The sequence below is a fragment of the Neomonachus schauinslandi genome, chromosome 1 (genome assembly GCF_002201575.2).
Source record: "Neomonachus schauinslandi chromosome 1, ASM220157v2, whole genome shotgun sequence".
Classification (NCBI taxonomy): domain Eukaryota; kingdom Metazoa; phylum Chordata; class Mammalia; order Carnivora; family Phocidae; genus Neomonachus; species Neomonachus schauinslandi.
The window spans coordinates 214,132,054-214,150,440 of record NC_058403.1 but is presented as its reverse complement, the minus strand read 5'-3'; the positions used below and the strand labels follow the sequence as shown (position 1 = coordinate 214,150,440).

At 65.2% G+C, this 18,387-nt stretch overlaps 2 protein-coding genes across 3 annotated transcripts in view; both read left to right on the top strand.

Moving 5' to 3' along the window:
• Positions 1 to 1,114: 1,114 nt before the first annotated feature.
• WDR18 (WD repeat domain 18) lies at positions 1,115 to 7,476 on the top strand. 2 transcript variants are annotated; one of them, XM_021705263.2, is made up of 10 exons: positions 1,115 to 1,334; positions 2,672 to 2,782; positions 4,377 to 4,510; positions 4,655 to 4,796; positions 5,216 to 5,359; positions 5,444 to 5,508; positions 5,599 to 5,723; positions 5,936 to 6,102; positions 6,845 to 6,913; positions 7,015 to 7,476. In XM_021705263.2, the coding sequence occupies exons 1-10, from the start codon at positions 1,125 to 1,127 to the stop codon at positions 7,144 to 7,146; spliced, it is 1,299 nt and encodes a 432-aa protein (XP_021560938.1). In that variant the 5' UTR covers positions 1,115 to 1,124; the 3' UTR covers positions 7,147 to 7,476. The 2 variants fall into 2 exon arrangements, with proteins under 2 accessions (XP_021560938.1, XP_021560939.1); XM_021705264.2 differs by having other exon boundaries at positions 1,119 to 1,334; positions 2,672 to 2,792; positions 4,377 to 4,473.
• A 4,068-nt stretch (positions 7,477 to 11,544) lies between these two features.
• The window catches only part of GRIN3B (glutamate ionotropic receptor NMDA type subunit 3B), an 8,637-nt gene continuing 1,794 nt past the window's right edge, over positions 11,545 to 18,387 (top strand). Inside the window, exons 1-4 of the mRNA XM_044913182.1 lie at positions 11,545 to 11,970; positions 13,525 to 14,117; positions 14,679 to 15,711; positions 18,092 to 18,175. Of these exons, the coding sequence (XP_044769117.1) occupies positions 11,545 to 11,970; positions 13,525 to 14,117; positions 14,679 to 15,711; positions 18,092 to 18,175 (2,136 nt within the window). The remainder of the gene's footprint in view (positions 11,971 to 13,524; positions 14,118 to 14,678; positions 15,712 to 18,091; positions 18,176 to 18,387) is intronic.

Here is an 18,387-nt window from a genome sequence, read left to right as displayed (position 1 = left end):
ACTTACAAGAGTCCTTAAGTCTCTTATGCCTCCTCACCCACCCCAGGATGAAATAAAATCCAGGCTCCCCACTGCACGACAGGCCCCGCATTGCCCAGCTCCAGCCTCCAGGGTCGGCCTCAGGGCCTTTGCACATCCCTCTGCCCACCTTGCTCTCCAAGTTGTTAGTTCCCTGCTCAAGCGACGCCTGCTCTGGGAAGCCCCTCCTCCAGACCCCCAAACGAGGCAGGCCCCCGTGACACCCCTCCCTCCCCATAACTGCTCCTGCCGCGGCCCCACGCCTGGGTGCAGCATCCGCGGCAGAAGCCCCTTCCGGGTCCGGCCTCCCGCTCGGAGGCTCGCGCCTGCCACCCGGCGGCCGGGGCTGCGGCTGCGGATTCCCCGCGCCCCCGGCGAGCGCCCGGCCTCTCCTGGACCGCGGCGCGAGGCCGGGAGACCCCGGAGCTCCGTCCTGCCCTGGGCCGGCTCACCCGCTCCCGCGAGCCGCCCGCGGCTTGGGGCGGGGGCTTCGGGCACGGGGGAAGCCCCCCGCACCCCTCAATGCCGGCCGCGTGCCCGCGGCTCAGGACAGTCACGCGCTCTCCCCTCCCGAGTGGATTCTAACTTGTCCGCGTTCGTCAGAGGCGCTGTTTTGAGACACGGCCTGGGGCTGGCGGCTGTGACCCGAGGACCCCGCGCGGGGTCCGGGGGCGGCGGACGGGGCTCCGCGAGCATGCGGCAGCTCTGTCCGGCACGTAGGACGTGTTTACGTGCAAGGCATCACCGGGGCCTGTGCGTCGGCCCTTCATTATTTGCACACTCAAAATAAAGGGATCCGAGGGGGTGGGTCACTCGGTGAAAAGGCCCAGCGGGAACGGCCAGGCCAGACCTGCAGGCTGCAGGCGACCCCGAGCCACGCTCTCCACAACTACTTGGGGGCGCGGCCTCCCCCCAAATCCCCAGCCGGGCGTGCGCCCCTCGACTCGCCGCCGAGCGCGGGAGGAAGCCCAGGTCGCGGGGAGGGCCCCGCTCGGAGCACGTGGTAAGCGCCCGGGCGGCGCAACGTGGGCGGCGCTCGAGCCCCGCGGCGCAGGGGCCCGAGTCTCGCTGGCGTGACGCACTTCCGGGGCGTTGCAGGCGGCAAGATGGCGGCTCCCATGGAAGTGGCCGTGTGTACGGACTCGGCGGCCCAGCTGTGGAGCTGCGTGGTGTGGGAGCTGCATTCGGGCGCCAATTTGCTCACGTATCGCGGCGGCCAGGCCGGACCCCGCGGCCTGGCGCTGCTCAATGGCGAGTACCTGCTGGCGGCGCAGCTGGGCAAGAACTACATCAGCGCCTGGGAGCTGCAGCGGAAGGTGCGGCGGCGCGCGCCCTGGCCCGGGCTTCGTGGAGAGTGCGCGGGGCGCCCGAAAGCGGGGTCCGGGGAAGGGTCGGTGGGGGCAGCACGCTCCCTGAACCGGGGTGGGGATGGGGAGCCTCGGTTAGGGTGTGCTGCGCCTGCGCGGGTCTGGGGGCGTTTTGGAGGAGGGAGGTGCGCGCCCGGCGGGTGGGATCGTTTAGGGCGCTGCGCGCGCGCAGGGCTGAGGGTGGGCTCCTCGGGGAGAGTGGGGTGCGGGTCTTTGGGGCAACCGTTCTTGATGGGCTGGGGAACTGGGGAGAGCCCTTGGGGCGCGAAATTTAATTAAAGGGAGGACTCTCATTTGGAGTTCCGTGGGTCTCTTGTCTTGGAAGGTGAATGTGCGAGGCCCGGGAGGGTGATGCATTTATTTCCCCCAAAGGGAGTACTGCCCTTCCCCATAAGGGCCCACGGGTCTCTTCTTAAAACACCCAAAATGCAGGGGTACCTGGATGGCTCAGCGGTTAAGCGTCTGCCTTCGGCTCAGGTCATGATCCCAGGGTCCTGGGATTGAGCCCCTCATCAGGTTCCCTGCTCGGCGGGGAGCCTGCTCCTTCCTCTCTCCGTCTGCTGATCCCCCTCCTTGTGTGCGCGCTGTCTCTCTCTCTGTCAGATAAATAAAATCTTTTTTTTTTTAAAGATTTTATTTATTTATTTGAGAAAGAATGAGAGAGAGCACATGAGAGGGGGGAGGGGCAGAGGGAGAAGCAGACTCCCTTCCGAGCAGGGAGCCGGATGCGGGACTCGATCCCAGGACTCCAGGATCATGACCTGAGCCGAAGGCAGTCGCTTAACTGACTGAGCCACCCAGGCGCCCTATAAATAAAATCTTAAAAACAAAAAACAACCCATCCAAAATGCAGCCTGTGAAGCTTGCAGCTGCCCAGTTCTGCCAGCTGAAGTCTTGGCACAAGCTCTGTCCTCTGACTTTGCCTGGTGTGACCTGCACACAGTCGTGAAGTTTTTCCATCAGATGAAGAAAGTGAGGGTCAGGATCACAGGCCAGACCTTAGGGAAGGCAGGATTGTGGCCATTAGGCTCTCTCTCAGCTCTCTCCTGGACCCTCTGTGCCTTGACCACCCCCCGTCCCCAGAGTAAGCACCATTGTGCTTTTATCCGACAGTCTGCAGGCCTCCCCTTCCATCTGCTGGAGCAGATCCCTTCTTGATTGAGCTTTGATTTGTTCAAACCGCCCTTGTTCCTGCTCCTCTTTCTGCCTCCCTCGGAATTTTCTCCCCGCTGTCCCCTAGCTCCTGAGTTCCACGTGAAGCTCAGAGGCTTCTTATGTCTCTCTAGGACCAGCTCCAGCAGAAGATCATGTGCCCTGGGCCTGTCACCTGTCTGACCACATCACCCAATGGCCTCTATGTCCTGGCGGGAATTGCAGAGAGCATATACCTGTGGGAGGTAAGAGGAGGTATAAAACCAAGGTAGTGGGATTTGGTCTGCAGGTTAATTAGGTCGTGTTATGGGCACCTCGGTGGCTCAAAGTGGGCTGAGCATCTGCCTTCGGCTCAGGTCATGATCTCAGGGTCCTGGGATCAAGCCCCACATCGGGCTCCCTGCTCAGCGGGGAGTCTGCTTCTCCCTCGCCCCTTGGTCCTCCCCCCTGCTCTTGCACGCTCGCCCCCTCCCCTCTGTCAAAAAAATAAAATCTTTTTTTAGAAAATTAGGGTGTGTTGTCACCAACATTTGGTTATGTGTGGGTGGGAGAGACCCACCTCACCACCTGCACAGACCATGTAGGGTTGGGGCCAGACGATGGAGACATGACCACGCTCTTCCTTTCTTGAGTCTGTCCACACCTGTGAATCGACCTTTGTCCTTCCCCCAGACGTCTCAGAGCACCACAGAGATGTGAGGGAGCCTAGTTATTTCATTCTGGGGACTGTTAAACCCCCGTGCATGATTCTAAAATTAGGAAGCAGTTGCTGTGGTGCAGGGAGGGAAACTGAGGCAGGGGGTTCCTCAAAGGTTGCCCATCACGGTAGAAATCCTTGCCGTCGTGCGGAGGGCAGAAAGCAGCGTCTCCTCTGCCGATGAGGGGCATCTCAGGTCTTCGCTTGAGGGCTGTTGTCTGAGCCTGGTTCCTCCTTGGAGCTTTCCTGGCTGGTGTGAGCCGTGACCACAGGGGCGCCCCCCGCAGCCAACCCGAGGCGGCAGCTCAGGCTGAGGGCCTGACTCAGGTATCAGCCACGGTGCCCCTTTCCCCCCTTCCCTCTGTGTGGATGAGGACGAGGAGGGAAGCTGGAAATCCTCAGGGGGAAAGCATGCGTGTCCCTCTAGGTTTTCCTCTTATAAGGACGCCACTCGTTAGGTTTAGGGCCACCATACTCCAGCGTGACCTCAGTCTGAACTGGTTAGACCTGCAAAGACCCTTTATGCGAGTAAGGCCTGAGTCCAGGAGTTAGGGTGTGAACATGTGTGCTAGGGGAACGCAGCTGAACTCACAACAATCTGGGCTCCCCAGCCCACCCCACTGCCCAGGTGGTGTGATGGGCTCACCTGTCCCTGCCACCCGGGGCCTCCCCCTTCCCTTAGCCCCACTCACTGGCCCATCCCCACCCGGTGGCCTCTGAAGACAGTGACTTCCTGCTCCTGGGTCCCAGGTCCAGCTGGTTCTGAACGGAGGGGCCCACACTTTCAACAGCCTCCTGTGGTCACTCTGGTCCACGCAGACGGCCCCTGCCCTCCCCGGGGGCCGTGGTGACATCACTCCTCGTCCTGTACTGGACAGGGGTCCTCGGGCCACCTGACGCCCAGGCCTCAGAGGTCAGGGTGACGGGACAAGGGGGTGGAAGCTCAAAAGGGCCGTCATCCACTTGGGGACATAAGGGGGACAGGCACAGGCAGGACAGCTGGGAGGAGGCCCGGCCCACCAAGCCTGGGGGTCCCTGCCAGACCGCCTGCAGGCTGTCGCCCAGTGCCTCCAGCTGACCTGGCAGTGGGGGGCGGGCACGGCGCCGGGTCTCCCGCGCTGACCTGGCTGCGCCCTCCGCAGGTCTCCACGGGGAGCCTCCTGGTCATCCTGAGCCGCCACTACCAGGACGTGTCGTGCCTGCAGTTCACGGGGGACAGCAGCCACTTCCTGTCGGGGGGCAAGGACTGCCTGGTGCTGGTGTGGGGCCTGTGCAGGTGGAGGATGGGCCCCTCGGGCTCTGGGTCTGGCCGCAGGGCGGGAGGGCGGGGGGAGCCGTCTGAGAGCTGGGGGGGTCTGGTGGCCACGTGGCCGCAAGGGGACGTGGGCTCCCCCCGCTGAGGTCCGTGCCCTCCGCACAGCGTGCTGCAGGTGGATCCCGCCAGGACCCCATCCCCCCGGCACGTCTGGTCTCGCCACACCCTCCCCATCACAGACCTGCATTGTGGCTTTGGGGGGCCCCTGGCCCGGGTGGCCACCTCCTCCCTGGACCAGACAGTGAAGGTAGGGCCCCCTCACCCCAAGTGGATCTGTGAGTCATGCCCTGGCGGCTGCGGGTTCTTGGCCGGCCTGAGCCCGTGAATGGCCTCCTTCCCTGGCAGCTCCAGACAGCTCTGAATCCCGCTGGTGCTTCCGGCCTCAAGGACGGCCAGAGGGTGGACGGTCCAGGCGTGTGTCGGCTTGGAAATTCCCACTTGGCTGCCTGCACCTGGCAGCTCCCTGGCCAAACCTCAGGGGATTTGAGGGCACCCCGGCCCTCGGGCGTCGCCACGGGCGGGGGCCGACAGCCGCTAGCACAGGGGTCACGGGCATGAGGGGCAGGCTGAGTCTCAGCCCCCGGGGCCCCGTGGGTGGTGGCTGTGGTCCCGGTTCCCCGGGGGTCCAGAGTCTCGGGTCTGTCCCACACCCACCCGCACCCCCAGCTGTGGGAGGTCTCATCGGGCGAGCTGCTCCTGTCCGTGCTCTTTGATGTGGGCATCATGGCCGTGACCATGGACCTGGCCGAGCACCACCTCTTCTGTGGAGGCAGCGACGGCGCCGTCTTCCAGGTGGACCTCTGCACCTGGGTGAGTGGCAGCGGCAGCCAGGGGTCTGTGGGCCCCTGGGTGGGCATGGCCGACATGGCTGACGGGCCCCCTTGGCCTCCACAGCCTGGGCAGAGAGAGAAGAGCTTCCAGCCAGAGCGGGACAGCGGCAAGGTGTTCAGAGGCCACAGGTGCGGGCCGGGGTCCGTGGACGCTGGGGTGGGCGCGGGAGGGGCCCTGTTCTCTCGCGGTGGGCTCGGGGTCACCTTGTCCACCCGCAGGAACCAGGTGACCTGCCTGTCCGTGTCTGCCGACGGCAGCGTGCTGCTCTCGGGCTCCCACGACGAGACCGTGCGTCTCTGGGACGTCCAGAGCAAGCAGTGCATCAGGACGGTCACCCTCAAAGGTGAGGCGCCCTGGAAATGGGCCCCGGGGCGGCCGGCTCCTCCTCCCCTCTTGGAGGCCGTGGCTCTCCCCGGGTGGGCACGGCAGCGTTGTCTGGACCCGCGCGCCACCGCAGGGCCTGGCGCCGGGGGGGGTGGGTACCGCCGCTCTCGGACCGCTGGGGGGCCTGGCGGGGGAGGTGGGTCGTGACCGTGACCCCCCCCCGCCACGCAGGCCCCGTGACCAACGCCTCCATCATGCTGGCGCCCGTCAGCATGCTGAGCTCAGACTTCAGGCCAGGCCTGCCCCTGCCCCATTTCAACAAGCACCTTCTGGGCGCCGAGCACGGGGATGAGCCGCACCACGGGGGCTTCACGCTGCGCCTGGGTCTCCACCAGCAGGTAGGCGCTGCCCCCCCCCACGGGACACCTGCCCTGGGCCTCAGCGAGACTCTGCGGGCCCAGCGCCTGCTCCGGGCGGCTCTTGACGTCCTGCGGGGGCCGTGGTGGCGGCTGACACGCACACGGGGGCCCTCCGCCGGGAGGAAGGCGGGAAGTTCGGAGTGGACGTGCGCTGTGCGCCAGGGCACGTTCGGGAGCAGAGCTGGACCCGAAGGCGCCGGGTGTCCGGCCACCGTGGGCAGAGTAGCAGGACACTCGTCCCCCTGGCCCCAGCCTGGGGGGCCTCTGGGGACGGCCCGTCCGCCCCCCAGGCCCAGGGGCCCCTGCCCGTCTTGAGGCTCTGTCTTCCGCGGTCTCCGTGCCGAGCCTCTCGAAGTCGGGGGGGGTGTCCACAGTCCTCCTGCAGATAGCTTGATGTCTGGCTCTGCTGAGCACCCGTCTGCCGGCCGAGGGTGGCGTGCCAGACGCTGTCCGGCCGGAGACAGACCGCCTCCCTGCTGCCGTGTCGCTGGGCTGGGCCAGCAAGCTGCCCGCGGGCCTGGTCGGGCAGAGTCCTGGCGCAGGGAGCGGATGGGAGCGTGGGGGTCGGAGCCCGCGGCCTCGACAGACATCAGCCCCCCTCCCCCAAGGGTGGGGGCGCCACACCCCAGTCCCCCCTTCGGTCAGCGGGTGTCTGGCGTCTTCCTCACGGGGGCGCCGCCCGGGGTCCCGGGCCACTGACGCAGACTCTCCCGTGTTGCAGGGTTCAGAGCCCAGCCACCTGGAGAGGGCAGAGCAGTTGCTTGGGGTGATGAGCAGCACGATGGAGAAGGTGGGCTGCGGCCCTGCCCTGGGGGAGGGGGCGGGGACTGTGGGGTGCGACGCGGGGACAGCGCCCCGCTCCCTCGCCTCTGAGCCCCTGTCCCTCCGCAGAGCGTCCTGGGCGGCCAGGACCAGCTGCGGATCCGCGTGGCCGAGCTGGAGGACGAGGTGCGGAATCTGCGCAAGGTCAACCGCGACCTGTTCGACTTCTCCACGCGCATCATCACCCGGCCTGCCAAGTGAGCCCGGCCTGCGGCCTGGCGGCCCCTGCGGCCCCCACCCCTGCACGGAGACCTGCTGGGAGCTCTCAGCCCCACGAGCACTTGTTTCTCCAGGCGTTGGGCCACTGGTGTTTCCTGTGGCCTCTCGGTGCTGTTTTGTTTTTAACAAAAGAACTAAAAGCCCCTTTTCTCTGGGCCTGTCTGTGTGCCGGGGGGGGCCGCTGTAGCTCCCGCGTCCGCCAGGACTCGTGGCAGGACCTGTCTCAGCAGAACCCGCTGGGCCCAGTTTTTAAAACTTAGTGCCCAGAAGCCATGGTTCTCAGACTTCAGCCGCTTGTCGGCTGCCCCAGGGCCTTGGCTCAACTGTGAGGGCTGGGTGATACTCGGTGGGAGGGGGCGGGAGGTGGTTCAGAGAGAGCAGTGTGGTCCGGTCCCGTTCCTCTGATGGCCTCCCAAGCATCCCCCCAAGCTGGGTCGGGGCAGCCAGCTCGGGTGGTGGCCCAGGACCTGGGCCAGGGTCCTCCAAGAGGGACACGTGCCCACACAGCTCAGTGATGTTTCCTGTTGGCACAAAGGGTCTGAGGGAGGCCAGGTGTCCCTACTGCCCTGGGGACACGACCTGCAGCCTGCCAGCACCTGGAGCCTGGCCCAGACAGTGGGCTCCAAAGCAATCCTTGGAACCTTCCAGAAAGCTGCCCCTGACTAACAGCCTGGCTTAATGGTGCAGAAAACCCATGTGATTTAGCAGGTGCTGTGCGAGCTGCAGCTGGAACCTGCAGTCTATGCTGGGTTTGTGCTCTTGGGCAGAGGGACGGCCCCTTCCTCGGGCTCTGTGCCCTGGCCAGGGGTCCAGCCGCACTGCAGCTGAGGTGGGGCATGAGGTGGGCTGCCCCATCCGTGCCAGGTGAGGGGCCCAGCTGGCTAACCGGGGACATCACTCCATAAGCCCCCACCCCACGGAGCGGCCCTCAAGGCCAGGATGGGGAGGGGTCACAGCAGGAAGGGGCTTGGCCAGGTCCTGACGGTGCCGGCCCGCACAGGGCTGGGGGCTTGGCGCTCCGTCCCCCACCCCAGAGCGCGCCAGAGCACTGGGGTCTCCATGTTCCCATCTGCGGGCTGGGCCCAGGCTGTCCTCGCCGCTTGGTGTCCAGAAGGTCTGGAGGGAAGGGGACAGCTTCAGGTCTGGCTGAGACTCCCCAGGGTCTTTACCCAGCTCACGTGCCCGGGTCCTGGCGAGAGCCCCTCCAAGCCCCTCGGTGCCTGTGGGCCTCCGTGTGGCCTCAGCTGCCCGCACGGCCTACGTCATTAAACGTTTTGGAAGGAGCCATGTGGCTTGTTCTGGGGGCCTGGTGCTGGGAAGGGGCCATGAGACGGGCTGGGGATTTCGACCTCTGGGAGGTGCTGTACCCCGCTGGCCCTCATGCCCCGAGGATTCGCACAGTCAGAGGCCCCCCCAGCACCGCCCTGGACCCTCAGCTGCCCGCTTGGTGGGTCCCGGATTTGCTCCAGCTGTGTCGTCCCCTCCCACCCTGCGGATGGGGGCGGAGGTGACCGCCCCCATGGGGCGGTGGGGGTGCTGTGATCTGAGGGCAGCAGGGGACACCTGGACGGCCTGGCGCATCGCCATGCAGATGGTCTCCGTGCCCACCTGGAAGGTTGCCCATGCTCCCTCTGCGGCCACGGTGGGAGGAGGTTGGGCGGGGGGCGCTCACTGATTTCCCCTCCGTCACCACGCGGCCTTGGACACGCCGCACCTGGGCCCCAGGCTCGGTTTCCCTGTGGGTAAGCGGGGACATGCCCTCTCCAGGTCTGCAAGGAGCCTTGGGGAGCCCATGCACGGCGGGCGTCCAGCAGGACGGCTGCCTGCCCGGTGCGGGGCTCGCAGCAAAGGGCGCGCTCTCGTCCAGGCTGAGGTTACGGACGTGTCTCGTGCAAGCACTATGACCCTAAATCATGGGTGGTCGTGGCCAGAGGGGAAGATGCTGGCAGCGCCCGGTGTTTGTGGGCGTCCTGTGTGTGCTGACCGCGCTGCACCTCAGACCGCGGGTGGAGAAGGAGAAACCGTAGCCTGGCCCCCTCGGGCAGGGGTAACACGAGATGGCCAGCCGGTGTAGCAGACAGCCTGGGGGTCCTCAAACAGAATCGCCGTATCCCCCAGCACTTCCACTTCTGGGTACTCACCCAAAAGAGATGGAAGTCGGGGGGCGCCTGGGGGCTCAGTCGTTAAGCGTCTGCCTTCGGCTCAGGTCATGATCTCAGGGTCCTGGGATCGAGTCCCTCATCGGGCTCCCTGCTCGGCGGGAAGTCTGCTTCTCCCTCTCCCTCTCCCACTCCCCCTGCTTGTGTTCCCTCTCTCACTGTCTCTCTCTGTCAAATAAATAAAATCTTAAAAAAAAAAATGGAAGTCGGGGTTCAAAAAGGTATTTGCACCCCCGTGTGCATGCAGCAGGATTTATAATCACCGAAAGGTGGAAGCAAACCCAGTGTCCGTGGATGAAGGATACACACAGCGCAGTCTATCCCCATGCGGGAACACGCTCCAGCCTCAGGAAGGAAGGGACCCTGACACCTGCCACGACGTGGAGGGGCCCCGGGGGCACTGGGCTCAGCGAGAGGAGCCAGACCCCGAAGGACACATCCCACAGGACCCCACTCCCAGGAGGTCCTCAGAGGAGTCCTGTCCACACAGACAGATGACCCAGGTCCTTCTTCACTGCCTCTGACAGTGGAGGGGACGGGATGCAGAAGAGGCTGGTGCTCAGCTGCCTCCCAGAACCAACGCAGCAATGTCTGCCGCCTGAGTGTCCCCGAGCCAGACGGGTCCCCAATTCTGAGGAGTCCTGCTGTCAGAGGGATGTCACCGCAGGGTGGGATGAGACCCGGGTGGTCCCTGAGGACTCAGCCAGGACCAGGGCACGTGGCCGGGCTCCCTGGTGCGAGGGGCCCCTGGCAGGATGGTGGCCTCAGGTGGGGAGGGGCTGGCAATTGGGGACCCTCCCCATCCTGGGATGCCTGGCCAGGTGGCTGGACGTTGTGGCCTCGGCAGCCAGAACCCAGCCATGCGGCTCCCCTGACTCACCCCAAACTGTGATCCCTGCTGTTGTCTGGCAGTTGGCATTTTTATTCATCGGATGGAGTTTTATCCCTGCCTCTCCGGTGCTGGCTCCAAAAGGAGACAGTTGTGTGTGTGACAAATCCACCGAGTGGACGTTCACTCATTAGCCCTGGAACGTTCTGTGCCAGAGCAGCTGCCCTGGGCCCCGAGGCATCTTGGAACCGCCTTGGTTTTCTCCGCTGCACCCCTCTGGGGCGGACAGGAGGAGGGAAGTCCGTGCAGGGCGCTGCTGGGCCTGGCTCAGCCAGTGGTCATTGAGGACGTGCTGCATACCAGGGCCACAAGAAGAACCCTGGTCGTCCAGGGCGAGACGGCACAGAGAACACGAGAGAAGGCTTGGGGGATGGTAGCTGGCAGGGAGCTGCAGAAGCTTCTGGAGCAGTGGACAGTGTCCTTGTCTGAGCTCATGCAATGAGCAATTATAGAGTGCCTACTGTGTGCAAGCATTGGAGACAGCATTAACAAGCCAGACCCACTCTTGCCCTCCCACAGTTGAGTGGGGGAGGATGGCCACTAAGTAAGAAAGCAGAAGAACCAACAAAAATTTGACAGCATGTGATAATGTAGGCAGGGGGAGGGTGGGGAGGAAGTTCTGGGGGACAAGCAGGAAGTGTTTTTCAGAGCAGGGGCATTTGGCATTGGGTCCTGAAGGGTGAGGAGGAGTTCTCTGCTCCAAGTTACCTGCCAGCAATGGGAAGGCAGGAGATCTGCCCTACAGGTTCCCATCAGACGTATCTACCTGTTTCCCCAGGGTGCACACGACGTTAGAGCGCACTCAGATGGGTTGGCCGAGGTAGACCTAGAGGTGGGCGGTACTGCTGTGTGACCACGGAGGCAAACTGACCCCTCCTGGGCCTCAGTTTCCCTGACAGCGATGGGCCATGTTCTCAGGCTGGAGAGGGCATGGGGGGTCCTGGAATGGAACAGGGATGAGTGTGGGGACCGATGTGACACAAAATCTCTTCCTGGTGCTAAGCCTCGGTTTTCTCATCCGTAGAATGGGGAGATAACTCACCTGGCAAAGAGCTGGGAAGAGCAGTGGTCAGGTGCCACACCGCACCCCCGCCCCCGCGCGGTGTGGTCATGTGAGCCTCAGTTTCCTGCCCTGGGGAGTGGGTCCCACTCCTCCCTAGTGGGTTGCTGACATCGGGGGGCCGGGAGGGGCGAGGTCGCCGCAGGTCGCCGGGGCGCACAGGGAGGGAGGCGCCGCGGGGCGGGACAGCGAGCTGCGGCGCCGCGCGGAGATCCGCCTCCTGCGCGCTGGCACCCGCGGCTCCGCCCCGCCGCGCCGCCGGCAACTTTGGGATGGAGTTTGTGCGGGCGCTGTGGCTCTGCCTGGCGCTGGCGCTGGGGCCGGGCCCGGCCGGGGGCCACCCGCAGCCGTGCGGCGTCCTGGCGCGCCTGGGGGGCTCGGTGCGCCTGGGCGTCCTCCTGCCCCGCGCGCCCGCCGCCCGCGCCCGCGTTCGCGCTGCCCTGGCCCGGGCCGCCCTGGCGCCGCGGCTGCCGCACAACCTGAGCCTGGAGCTGGTGGCCGTCGCGCCCCCTGCCCGCGACCCCGCCTCGCTGGCCCGCGGCCTGTGCCAGGCGCTGGAGGCCCCGGGCGTGGCGGCCGTGCTGGCCTTCCCGGAGGCGCGGCCCGAGCTGCTGCAGCTGCACTTCCTGGCGGCCGCCACCGAGACCCCCGTGCTCAGCGTGCTGCGGCGGGAGGCGCGCGCGCCCCTCGGAGCCCCGGTACGCGGGGATGCCCGGGATCCGGATGAGGGAGGCCCCGAGACGCTCCTGGGGCGCGGGGGCTGGGGGTCCGACGCCAGAGTCGCCGGGGCGCACGGGACCCGGACTTCTGGACCGCGGATACAGGAGCCCCCCACCCGCCCCCGCTCGGGGGTTGCCCAGGAGTGCAGACGAAGGAGTCCCTGGGGCGGCTCGCGGGACCTGGACCCCTGGACCCCTGGACCCCGGATGCCCCCAGAGCGAGGGAACCCAGAACCAGCGGCGGGACCCCGTGAGATGCTTCTGGACCCGGGATGGTGAAACCCACACGGGGCCCCCCCCTCCGGGGCGCGCCACCCCCGTGCAGACCCCTTTCCTGGGCCTCCCTGATGGGAGTCCGGCCACCGTCTATTTATGGCCGGAGGAGCCATTCCCTGTGGAGCAGGGTCCCTTCCCCAGTCACAGGGCGCCTCCCAGTTCCCACCAAGCAGGGCCCCAGGCCATCCCTGCCTCATCTCTGCGGGGTGCAGTTCGGGGGTCTGCTGCTTGAGGATCTTCCCAGCCTCCTCCGGGAGGGCTGTCACTCAAACCCCTCCATCCCCCCATGCTCCGCATCTTTGGAGTTTATTCTCTCCTTGATTCCACCCCCGGGCCTGGATTTGGGCCCGAATAAGTAGAAAATGGGATAAGGAGGAGAAAAGGGTGAGCGACAGGGCTCTGGGTGTCCTGTAGTGTCCCCACGAAAGACCCCCTTCCCAGGACAGCAGGGAGGGGCCCAACGTAGGGGTATGGGTCTGGTAGGGGCCTCCCGCCCTCCAAATCCACCTTGAAGCCCCCTCCAGGGCTTCCTTCTCCTCAGGGAGGGGAGACGCGGACCCTAGAGGAGGCCTGGGGTCTCGCTAACCCCGCCGACCCTGTGTCAAGGCCCGTCCCCCGCCCCCTGCCTCCACCTTGTGGGAAAAAATGCAGGACCCAAACCCAGGCCTGTGGCGCCCTCTGCTGCCACCTCCAGGAACTGAGCCCCTGCAGTTATAACTGTCCGTCTTTTGGGAGGGATTAAGCAGCAGCCCCAGCCCTCGGCATCCGGTCCCTACCTGTGCAACACCTTAGAGGTCTGGCAATCTATCTCGTCCTTCACGGACTAGAAGCAAATCCAGGAGAACTTTCAGGTCGCCACTGGGCACAGAGGGGCCCCTCAAAACCCTGGCTTGCCAGGGAAGTCTGAATAGAGGAGGGGCGATGGAGCTGGGTTTTGAAGAATGTATAGGAGTTGGCTGGCATAGAGAGAGAAAGGGATTCTAACTGGGGAATGCAAAAAGCCTCAAAGCGGGGCACTACCAGGGTGGCTGGAGCCAGGAGAGGAGGCCCTGAATGTCAGGCCAAGGAGGCTGGGCTTTGTGCTGCTCGCAGTGGGGAGACAAAGAGGGTTTAGAGCAGGGGTGGGCTGGAGGAGGCAGGCATGCCGTCCACTTTTGCAGGTGACGTCTATTTATTGAACACCTACTGATGGGGGTGGGAAGGGTATGGTGGGTCACAGGTCTCCAGCCCTAACTGCAACCCCCCGCCCCCCGCCAGAACCCATTCCACCTGCAGCTGGACTGGGCCAGCCCCCTGGAGATGCTGCTTGATGCACTGGTGGCCGCGATGCGGGCACACGCCTGGGAGGACGTCAGCCTGGTGCTCTGCCGTGTGCGGGACCCTGCTGGCCTGGTGGCCCTCTGGACAGCCCGGGCCGGCAGGGCCCCAAAGCTGGTGCTGGACCTGAGTCGGCCAGACACGGGCGACGCGGGGCTGCGGGCGCGCCTGGCCCCCCTGGGGGCCCCCCCGGGGGGCTCGGCCCCAGCCCCGGGGGCCGTACTCCTGGGCTGTGGCCCAGCCCGCGCACGGCAGGTGCTGCAGGCCGTGCCCCCCGGGCCCCGCTGGCTGCTGGGCACGCCCCTGTCCGCTGACGCGCTGCCCACGGAGGGCCTGCCCCTGGGGCTGCTGGCCCTGGGCGAGGTGGGCCGACCCCCGCTGGAGGCCGCCCTTCAGGACGCTGTGGAGCTGGTGGTGCGAGCCCTGGGCAGCGCCGCCCGGGCGGAGCCGGAGCGCGCCCTCCTGCTCACCACGGTCAGCTGCAACGACCCGCCGCCAGCTGGGCCGGAGTCCTCAGGCCGCTTCTTGGCACGGTGAGTGAGGACCCGGGTGTGTGTGGAGGGGGGTGCCCGGGCTCCACATCCGGTCGCCTCTGCCTGTGAGTCGTGAAAGCACCATTATTGGACACTTGCTGTATACCAGGCGTTGCCCCCTCACCAGGAAGCGGGTTCGTCTCCGGCAGAAGCAGAGCCAGAGAGGGGGCTCGGGTGAGGGCCTCAGGGTGCTCTGAGAGAGACAGGAAGGGCAGGGGAAGGAGACAGGGGAGGCGGGCAGGGCCGAGTTCCCGCCGGACCCCACGGGAGCCCTGCAGGGCGAACGGCATCCCAGCGCCCCGGGGGCTTCACCCGGGCGTTTCAAGACGGAAGTTGTTGGCTTCGGGCCAGAGGCTTCGTCACTGCCTTCCTGGCGTGGGTGCCCGGCTGGCCAAGGGTCTGGTGGGGGGGACACCACGGCATCCGCCGTGGTGCCCAGCCGTGTGCTAGGGGCGAGCCCAGCGGAGGCTGAGCTTGGCTGGAGGGCTCCTGCCCCCCGCCCCCACCCCCGGCCGCCTGGCACTGGCCCCCCGCTCCCCCTGCTCCCCGCCCGCCCCCCAGGTTCCTGGCCAACACGTCCTTCCGGGGCCGCACCGGGCCCGTGTGGGTGACCAGCTCCTCCCAGGTGCACATCTCCCGGTACTTGCGAGTGTGGAGCTTGCGCCAGGACCCGCGGGGTGCCCCGGCCTGGGCCACCGTGGGCAGCTGGCGGGCCGGACGGCTGGAGTCAGAGCGGGGAGGTGCGGCCGCACGGCCCCCGCCCTCCCCGGGAGCCCGAGCCCGGCCCAGGCTGCGCGTGGTGACGCTGGTGGAGCATCCGTTCGTGTTTGCCCGGGAGCCGGATGAGGACGGACAGTGCTCCGCGGGGCAGCTGTGCCTGGCCCCCGGCACCAATGACTCGGCCACCCTGGACGCGCTGTTCGCCGCACTGGCCAATGGCTCGGCACCACGCGCCCTCCGCAAGTGCTGCTACGGCTACTGCATCGACCTGCTGGAGCGCCTGGCGGAGGACACGCCCTTCGACTTCGAGCTGTATATCGTGGGCGACGGCAAGTATGGTGCCCTGCGGGACGGCCGCTGGACCGGCCTGGTGGGTGACCTGCTGGCCGGCAGGGCCCACATGGCCGTCACCAGCTTCAGCATCAACTCGGCCCGCTCCCAGGTGGTGGACTTCAGCAGCCCCTTCTTCTCCACCAGCCTGGGCATCATGGTGCGGGCCCGGGACAGGGCCTCGCCCATCGGCGCCTTCACGTGGCCGCTGCACTGGACCATGTGGCTGGGCGTCTTTGCTGCCCTGCACCTCACCGCGCTCTTCCTCACGCTCTACGAGTGGCGCAGCCCCTACGGCCTCACGCCCCATGGCCGGAACCGGGCCACCGTGTTCTCCTACTCTTCGGCCCTCAACCTCTGCTACGCCATCCTCTTCGGACGCACCGTCTCCAGCAAGACGCCCAAGTGCCCCACGGGGCGCCTCCTCATGAACCTGTGGGCCATCTTCTGCCTGCTCGTGCTGTCCAGTTACACCGCCAACCTGGCTGCCGTCATGGTCGGGGACAAGACTTTCCTGGAGCTGTCGGGGATCCGTGACCCCAAGGTGGGCAGCTGTGGGGCCTGGAGGTCAAAGCTGGGAGGTCACCCACTCACCCAACTCCCGTCCCAAGATGCAGCCGCGTGCGGCCGCCTGCTCCTGAAAACATTTATTGATTTATTTTTTAAAGATTTTATTTATTCATTTGACAGAGAGAGACACAGCGAGAGAGGGAACACAAGCAGGGGGAGTGAGAGAGGGAGGAGCAGGCTTCCCGCTGAGCAGGGAGCCCGATGCGGGGCTCGATCCCAGGACCCTGGGACCATGACCTGAGCCGAAGGCAGACGCTTAACAACTGAGCCACCCAGGCACCCCACTGTGCCTTTTTATTTTTTATTATTTTTTAAAGACTTCATTTATTCATTTGACAAAGAGAGACCAGTGAGAGAGGGAACACAAGCAGGGGGAGTGGGAGAGGGAGAAGCAGGCTTCCCGTGGAGCAGGGAGTCTAACGCGGGGCTCGATCCCAGGACCCCGGGATCATGACCTGAGCCGAAGGCAGACGCTTAACGACTGAGCCACCCAGGCGCCCCATGATTTTTTTTTTTTAAGATTTTATTTATTTATTTGAGAGAGAGAGAATGAGAGAGAGCACATGAGAGGGGGGAGGGTCAGAGGGAGAAGCAGGCTCCCCGGGGAGCAGGGAGCCCGACGCGGGGCTCGATCCCAGGACCCTGGGACCATGACCTGACCCGAAGGCAGACGCTTAACGACTGAGCCACCCAGGCGCCCCATGATTTTTTTTTTCTTTTTTTTTTTTTCAAGATTTTATTTATTTATTTGACAGAGAGAGACACAGCAAGAGAGGGAACACAAGCAGGGGGAGTGGGAGAGGGAGAAGCGGGCTTCCCGCTGAGCAGGGAGCCCGATGCGGGGCTTGATTCCAGGACCCTGGGACCCTGACCCGAGCCGAAGGCAGGCGCCCAACGACTGAGCCACCCAGGCGCCCCCTGAAAACATTTATTGAGCGCTTGGTGTGTGCCAGGCATCAGAGGCCCAGCTGGGACAAAAGAGGCGAAGATCTCCATACTGCAGGGGGAGGTGTCAAGAATCAAGATAAGCAATCTGGATGGTGTGTGAGTTGGCCATACAGTGTCAGAGAGAAAACAGGGCAGAGTGGGGACACTGGGAGGGACATCTTCTCAAACGGGGGCAAGGAATTCCTCTGGGAGGGGGGTGACATTCAAGGGACTTTTGTGTAGACATCAAGGAGGAATGTTGGGAGAGCAGGCACAGCAGGGGCAAAGGCCCCAGGCAGGAGTGGAGTGGGAGGAGGTGGCACGGGGCACATCCTGCAGGGTGTCTAAAGCAGTTCCTTCTGAGACAGAACTTCCCCCGGAGCCCTGGAGGGCTGTGAGCAGAGCAGAGGTGTGCCGCCGGATTACTTGTCATTTCAGCATGAACACTCGGGACGCTTTCACACACATCAGGGTCCCCTTTCCCCAGTTGTCTTACCGCCCCCCTCCCCCCGCCATGGTTTGGTTGAATCTGGGCCCTAAACACGCACACACTGCAGATAGATTTCCTCCCCACTTACTGTGTCCTGGAGATTTGGTTGCTGGAGAGGTTTTTGCCCAGTAGCAGCCCCCACTGTTTGGATCTGGCTGACTGTGTCCTGGGAGGGTGCTTAGCCTGTTCTGCCACACCCTAGGCCCCATATCGTCTGTAAATGGGTAATAAAACCTAGACCCAGCGCTGTCTGATGAGCTGGCCACTCCCCACTTGTGGCTACTTTAAATGGGGACATCGAGTGTAAGCGTCGACAGCCGCTTCGGGGGAGCACAAGCACAGAGGGTCTCCTCCTCAGAAGGTTCCAGACGGCGCCGCTCTAGGCTGCAGTCGAGGTCTGGCTTTTCGGGAGTGCTGTGCGCCCACGCGCTCACCCTGGGAGGCCAGGGCGGAGGGGCCTGGCCCGGAGGGCTGAGCGCGGGCGGGTTCCGGGAGACACCGGGAGAGAAGAGGAAGCACAGGGCCCACTCGACGGGGCAGGAAGACCCAGGAGGCCAGGCGCAGGCGCCTGCTCCGGAGGGACTCCTGCGATAGCGCAGGGGAGCCGCGGAGGAGCTCTGGGGTTCAGGGCCAGGTCTGCGTGGGCACTTAGAAGAGCGGCTCTCACCCAGGCAATCCTGCCCCGGGGACAGTGGGCCCTGTCGGGCGACAGCACGACTGGGGAGCTCCTGGCGCCGAGTGGGTGGGGCAGGGGTGCTCACAGCGCTCAGAAGGGCCGCCAGGCGATCCGGCCCCATGCGGGCCGGCTGCGGCAGAAGCTGGGTGAGAGCCCGGGGGTGCCGGGCAGCCCCAGGAGGGTGCACGGAGCAGGGCGCGCGGGGCGGCGGCAGGCCAGGGCCGAGCGCCCGGGCTAACGAGCTGCCCCCCGCCCCCGCAGCTGCACCACCCGTCCCAGGGCTTCCGCGTCGGCACCGTGTGGGAGAGCAGCGCCGAGGCCTACATCAAGAAGAGCTTCCCCGGGGTCCCTGAGTGGCTCAGTTGGTTAAGCGACTGCCTTCGGCTCAGGTCGTGATCCTGGAGTCCCGGGATCGAGTCCCGCATCGGGCTCCCTGCTCGGCGGGGGGTCTGCTTCTCCCTCTGACCCTCCCCCCTCTCATGCTCCCTGTCCCTCATTCTCTCTCTCGCAAATAAATAAAAAATTTAAAAAAAAAAAAAAAAAAAAAAAAAAAAAAA